This window comes from Micropterus dolomieu, linkage group LG16 (genome assembly GCF_021292245.1).
Source record: "Micropterus dolomieu isolate WLL.071019.BEF.003 ecotype Adirondacks linkage group LG16, ASM2129224v1, whole genome shotgun sequence".
In the NCBI taxonomy this organism is placed as follows: domain Eukaryota; kingdom Metazoa; phylum Chordata; class Actinopteri; order Centrarchiformes; family Centrarchidae; genus Micropterus; species Micropterus dolomieu.
In genome coordinates, this window is record NC_060165.1 from 4,408,780 (window position 1) to 4,416,148 (window position 7,369).

General features: G+C 39.4%; 1 protein-coding gene across 1 annotated transcript in view; it reads left to right on the top strand.

The window, feature by feature from the left end:
* cmah (cytidine monophospho-N-acetylneuraminic acid hydroxylase) overlaps window positions 1-7,369 on the top strand; it is a 26,816-nt gene that overhangs the window by 14,844 nt on the left and 4,603 nt on the right. Inside the window, exons 2-4 of the mRNA XM_046072640.1 lie at window positions 3,866-4,076; window positions 4,158-4,249; window positions 6,148-6,280. Of these exons, the coding sequence (XP_045928596.1) occupies window positions 3,871-4,076; window positions 4,158-4,249; window positions 6,148-6,280 (431 nt within the window). The 5' untranslated portion in view covers window positions 3,866-3,870. The remainder of the gene's footprint in view (window positions 1-3,865; window positions 4,077-4,157; window positions 4,250-6,147; window positions 6,281-7,369) is intronic.

Consider the following 7,369-nt stretch of genomic DNA (forward strand, 5'->3'; position numbering starts at 1 on the left):
GTTTAGTGGGTATCTCGTTCCCATAGTGTCGTAACCGACGCAGTTCGAGTTCCCTCGAAGGGGAACGTCTCGGGTTACGTATGTAACCCTGGTTCCCCGAGAAGGGGAACGAGAGACTGCGTCGGTCCGCCGCACCTCTCTCCCCGCCTGAAGCGCCTGCTTCATAGTTTAAGCTAATGATGAGTGTGTACAGGTGTGCTTTATACTCCTCCGGTTATTCCGTCACACCTTACCGTTCTAGCAACAGGCCAATAGGATTGGAGTGATTTCATTCACGTTCAGACCTGCTTCGCCTAGAGGCGTTCCCATAGTGTCGTAACCGACGCAGTCTCTCGTTCCCCTTCTCGGGGAACCAGGGTTACATACGTAACCCGAGACGTTTGTGTTTAACAGTAATGTTATTAAAGGGTCTCATGTGTATGATTTGATAAGAGGAGTAACTGCTTCTCAAAGCGTGTCTGACAGCCAGAGATCTACAGGTTGGCTAGAATGAACATACCTTTATCAGTTGTGCCAAATCAACAGGTCAAAAGAAAAATTGACGAGTTTAAGAGAAAGACTAATTACTGGACCATCTACACCTCTTGTTACCAGAGGGCATCAATTAGCAAACAATGAAACAAGTCAATTTGTATCTCCTGAAATGTGATTGAGTGATTGGATAACTTTTTAATTGTATATCGTTATTGGTTTTAAATAAATACAATAGAGGTCACTAATAGGCGGACCGCGGTCCGGATCCGGACACAGCCGCTGTCCTTTCCGGACTGCAGACCTACTGCCGATTTATTAATGAGACTTACTACTTCGTGACGGAGCGTTTCTATTTTAACCCTCGCAGCTTTTATAGCATTTACTGTACTGGTTTCACGGCCCAGGAAACTCACAGACCAATCGCATGTGCTCCAATCGTCTCGTGTAACGCTGCTCAGCCAATCAAATCTGTGCATTGTGATGCTTGTGAGTCGAGTCCGCGAGATTCACCAGAGACGTTTTGGAAACACACCAGTTTGATGTGAAAACTGACTGAAATATTATTTGATTTGACAGTCCATTGTTGACTAAAAACACATGTTGATACAACTATACGTTATGGTACTGAATGATAACGCAAGTTAGTCGCTTTGATGTTCCGGACCTTTGTGTTGGGAAATTTTCTCTAACTGGACCTCTTTGAATTCTTATTGAATACCCCTGAAATACATAGAGACATAACTTTATCATTTCAAAGTGTTTTTATTTATATCACCAGAAAAGAATAACAAAGAACATTGTGGTACACGTTTCAATCTATTAATCATTTTGATAATGAATGACACACAGCTTCTAATATTATACACATTTAAAAGAATCTGATACTTGGACACACTGGTTACATTTTGCATAATTATTTTGTCCACCAGGGGTTCATTTTTTTCATAAATTTGCACATCATAAAATCATTGCATGACCGTTTATTACTATATTTAGTCATTACATTGTTAGAAGATCCCTCTATCAGAATTAACATCTTGCACTTGTCTAACAGTATGTTGCGTGGACTTACAATTACTGTTGAGAAAGACAGAAAAGGATTCAGGAAAATGTGAGTATATTGGAGAGTTCCCAGGTGGGAGGAGTCTGTGTTTACCACCAACATGGCGGGTCTCTTTTTAATAACTGATTTAGGAAGCTGGTCACTGGCAAATACTCCAAGAAAGACGCCTTGCTTCACTACCATATCAAAGACTTTTGACAGTTCTATTCTATTCATACTGGATTTTTTTTATCAAACACAATAAATTTTGAGTCTTGAGTCTGATAAAAAAGATTTCCATGTTTTGGATATTGTATTTCTATCAAACCCACCTCGTATGCTGATTTAAAGTGTAAAGGCTTGGATAGTTTTGTTCTAAAGTTTGCTATTGTATTGCTTGAGTAAAAAAAATGCAGACGAGTTGCTGGGCAGGGTGACAAAAATCCTCTGTATCCATTTATACATGTGTTTGTAATCTGCTAAGGTAGCAGAATGACCTGGTGACTAATGACTAACACCATGTCCCTGCCTTGACTTTTCTTTCTAGATAAAATCTTTTCTATTTTAAACGTTTTATTTTTATCTATAATAACTTATCTCTTGCTCACAAAATGTTCCCTGTAATATTTCGCCGTCATAGTCTTTTAACCTGTAAACAGGAGGGTCCCTTGACGCACATTCTTTTACAGTGAAATATTCATCAGTATAATTTTGCTCCTAACCCTTTTTAAAAGGGCTGCGTAGTTTTGAAATTCTTACAGTATTGCCCACCTTATATTTAAAAAGAATTACTCTTTTATCTTTTGTTTTATACAAGTTGTTAAATACGATATCTTCAGTGTCTTTTGTTACATCAGTCGGTTTCATTTTAATACTATGATGATAACTATGATTGTAGGAGGTGAATAAATCCTGCAATATATCTACGTATCGTTTAGAATTATTGGCTGTTAAATAACGCCACATTTTAGATTTCAGAGTCCTGTTAAAGCGCTCTACTACAGATGCCTTAGTTTGTTGAAAAGTCCAGATAATGGAAGCCACGGTAGACCATCTGAGATTAGGCTGAACTCTTTCACCAGCCTCTCTCATCGATAGACCATGGTTTATCACATGATCTATGATGGTTGCTCTTATTTCATTAGTGACAACAGCTCTCCTTTGAACACCACCACGCAATCCTACTCCTCTCCCCCTACCTCTCCTTCTCCCTCTCCCCGGTTCTGGTCTAATTACTCCTCTCCCTGGATGAGCTACTACTCTCCCTGGCCCAACTATTTGTCTGCCTTGTCTAGACATTATTTTTTCTTTCTTTACACCTCTGTGTTGGTCTGTATCCACATTGAATAAACTCAGTCCAGAAAGTCCCCTTTATACTGCATTGTGTATGTAATTGAAAGAACTTCCACACCTGCCTATGTCTCTGGTTGAGATTGGAATTAGCTGTGGTTGATCTATTTTACCCAAATTACAATAAATCAGCTATTTCTTAATGTTTCATTGATATGCTCATTAAGAAATGCTTATCAGCTGTTTCAATATAGATTTTGAGCTTCTTTTATTGCAGAAGTTGAGGCTTTATGCAATATTTAAGGTTTTGATCACAAGGTCTTCATTTCTGACATGTTGTGTGTAAGCATTTGTAAATAACACAACAAACATCCATAGTTTTGGTATTGGGTAAGATTGTACCTAAAGAAAAACTTAGCATTTCAGAAATTAGTTAATTGACAGCATATTCTGTGTAAACAACATGAATTGTGTTAATGGTATGAACAAACCGATGTGGGGCTAACTGTTTAGAGTTTAGAAAATGTGACTATAGATTGGACAAAAGGATGTTAGCGGTTGTAAAAAAATAAAATGTAACTAGCAGCTGTTCCATGGTTTTTATGGAAGGAAGTCAGTTATATTATACTCCGTCTCTCTGACTCTGCGCCCAATCTCCCATCTCCAGTCTATTCTCCATCTTTTGTCGCTGCAAATAGTCTCTTTCAGCCACACTAATAAGTACATTCTGTTTTCAAAAAGTCAATAGAAGTGAGCATTTAAGCAGTTTGCATCAAAATAGGAGGCTATTCTGACATCCTGCAAAGAGATTCAAGCAGAAACTCTCCATAAACTCACAAGTTCAATGGATGCAAGAATTGTGAAGGTGATATCAAAGAAGGGATCCTATGTTAACATGTAACTTGCCCTGTTAAGATGTGCTTGATTTAAATCACTTTTGATTTCAGTAAATTTGATCTCCTTATGCTGAAAATTCAACAAATGACCATTTTCAGTAACTTTTTAAATTTTTTTTTAACTCCACTTGAAATTTCATTTTTATTTGATCTGTTGTCTTAGAAATAATGGCCTCTCAAATAGCAATGGTGTTGCTATCACTGGACAGTGAAGAAGTCGGCTCACTCAAAGAGGGAGTCAATTTAAAGAAAAACCCAGAGGACGGTAAATGCTACATCATATACAAGAGCAACACTGGCCTTAAAGCGTGCAAGAACCAATGCAAACACCAAGGAGGGTTATTCATCAAAGACATCGAAGATCTGGATGGCAGGTGAACATTCTCACAGCTTACATCCGGTATCATGATGTGTCAGTCAAACCTTTAATTACAGACAGGTTGCTGTTTTCACAGGACTGTTAAATGCACTAAACACAACTGGAAGTTAAATGTGTCAACAATGAAATATGTGAATCCACCAGACAGCTTTCTGCAGGATGAGCTAGGTAAGTTCTGCCATGTGTTTAGATGTAAGTATTTTAAAGTGCAGGGGAAAAAAGACAATTTAAAGGGGCACTCCACCATTTTAATGTCATTTCGTCATGGCCTTGGAGACTACTATAGGTTTCAGGAAACTCAGGATGTCTTAAACAAGATTGTTTATTGAAGCCTGGCAGGGGAGACAACAGCAATACAGTGTGAACACAGTGTAGTCCCAAACCAAATCAAAACAGTGTCTCTTGGTCCACAATATTTATCACTTTGCTATGCCATTAGAGTCTAAGAAGTATCCCATATCTCATTCTTTACTGGCCTAAATATGTGTTCTCTGCTGGAAACTATTATATATTTATACTATTTGTATCATGGTCCAGCAGTTTCTCCAGGAAATGAAATTAGGCTAATCTATGTGTGCTGGACAAACTCTATTATGGCGTATTTTGCAATTTTTAGTTTTTTTAATCATTCATTGTCATTGTATTTGGATAAATCTACATAAATACTTTGAAATATATCCAGTCTCAGTGACGAAAATGGCATTTTATGCATTGCATAAAGAGGTAGTCATAAAGAGATTTTACTGCAATGTTGGACCACACCTCATCAATGGCTGTGCGCACATAGATTAGCCTAATCTCATTTCCTGGAAAACTCTGGGCCATGATTTAACGACAGTTTCCAGCAGAGAACACAGTGACTCAAAAGCCAATCTAGAGCTAGAGCTCTTGTTAGAAACATTAGAAAGATTTGCAGTGTTTCTCTAAATTTTACCAGAACAGTCTGGAGCCTGCATTATAAGGTCCACTGTCTTCTGGGATTGCAGGAGCTGGCAGGTTTCCACACGTTGGAGAACTTAAACATATACTGACCAAATCATCACTACTTAAACCATTTGTCTGCCCTCCTATTGTGTGTAAGTCTATTGTGCCACTGGCTGTGTGGAGCCAACAGGGAACATAAATAGACTTTGAGTACTACTTTGCATGGAGCTGCAACTGCAACACTGTGTCCCAAACAAACCCATCCCTCAGTGCCACAAGTTCTCTGCCTCAGTCTACCCTTCCAGACTTGATAGCTCATCAGCTCTGAGGAGCGTTTTAGTATCTTTAGAGTCATTTCCAGCAGCAGCAGACAAACTTTGATAATCCGACTTTGCTCAGCACCAAACAGCAGACAGCTGGTGAACATAGTGGAACATTAAGCAGCTAAAGAGATATATTTCTCAGGAGTTGGAGGAAAACAAAACAGAGCAAAAAGGAGAGTGAATATTGGTCATGATGAAGACTGTAACTGTATAAAATACAGTCCGAACAGTCACCACAATGGTAAGAGTAGGGACAGAGTACAAGTCAAAACTCTAAACAAATCTATACTGCATGGTTCTGAAAAATTTCCCTTCTTGCTTGGGAAGTACCTACATTATGTATTCATTGACAGGAGGGTCATGGAAGTTCCTGGACACCAAAGATGTCTGCAAACACTCACATCCTATTCCGTATTTATCTGTGTAAATACATTTTATTATATATGTGACAGATGGGGTTGGTGTAGAAGGGAAAGAGTTGCGTGCGTTCACTGGTATTGCTTCACTGGTGAAGAAAAACCTGTTCTGTAGCATCAGTCAACTGGAAACGAGCTGGGGTTTTTTATAGATAACACGATGAGGTAATCTGGTGTTTCATTTTGAGTTACTGTTCAAAATGAAATCCCTCTTATTATAAATGTAAGTATTTTCTTGAAAGTTAAAGGAGTGTGCAATCTTGATTAATTATGTAATGACTATGTAAAGTTCAACGTGGAGCTTTGAGTCTAAATAAAATGGACTTGTTATTTTATCTTTTATAAATATCAGAACAGTGTAACCCATATCTGCAAATGAGCATTTATGTTATGTCACGCACAGAAGTAGAGATCTTGGATGATGGGGGGCTTCAGTTGGTCGAGTTGAACCCCATGGACCCCTGGCTCGCTGACCCTCGAGAGCCTCTGGAGCTCCAGGAAGGAGAAGTGAAAGTATGTATCCAGCTGTTCTCACAGTCTAATTTTTTACACCATATTGCACATTAATGCTATGTAAAAAGGTGAAATATTGACATTTTTGACACAATTTAGTCTCACATTCAAGGTCTGCAGCAGAAAAGCTTAACAACCATTAAAAATTGCATTTATATCTATGTGTTGTAACACTCTTGTAAGCACAATGAAATTGTTGGTAGGTAGATTTATTTTGTCACAACACAACAGGTGAAATTTCATTTGTAACTCCTGCTACATAGCAGATATTATACATTAATATAAAAGCAATTATAAAAATGGTAAACAGAAATAAACTATAAATGCCTCACCCATGGATGTGCAGAGCCCTCTGGTCCTGGGCCGTGCACATCCCATGCCAGTTTGTGATGTTTCCAGTCAGGAGGCTTTCTATTGCTCCTCTGTAAAAGCTGACAAGAACTTGGCGTGGGAATTTGGCCGTCTTAAGCTTCTTCCAGAAATACAGCCGTTTCTTGGCTTTCTTCACCAGCGGGGAGATGTGAGACGACCATGTCAGCTTCTCTGTGAGGCTGATTCCCAGGAACCTGAAACTGTTCACCTGCTCCAGCTCAGTACCACTGATGTAGACAGGAGTGTGTGTCTTTAACTCCTTCCTGAAATCAACGATCAGCTCCTTGGTGTTGCTGACGTTGAGCAGTAGGTTGTTCTGAGCACCACTCTGCAAGATTATGAATTTCCTCCGGACATGAAGTCTCATCGTTGTTTGAAATTCGTCGTGGCTGTACAGCTGAACAGGAGGGGGCTGAGCACACAGCTAGCCCTGGGGGGCTCCGGTGTTAGAGTACTAGAGTGGAGGAGGTGAGTCCACCAATCCGAACTGATTGGGGTCTGTTTGTGAGGAAGTCCAGTGTCCAGTTGCAGAGTGTTGAGTTTGCTGATCAGTTTCATGGAGAGATTGTGTTGAATGCTGAGCTGAAATCCACAAACAGCTTTCTGATGTCTTGAAGCAGGTGGGAACCCTCTCCTGAGACAGTGAGATGTTGAAAATGTCAGTAATAACATCAACTACCTGATTGGCACAGGTTTTTAATACACCGCCAGGGATGTTATCAGGCCCAGCTGATTTACTC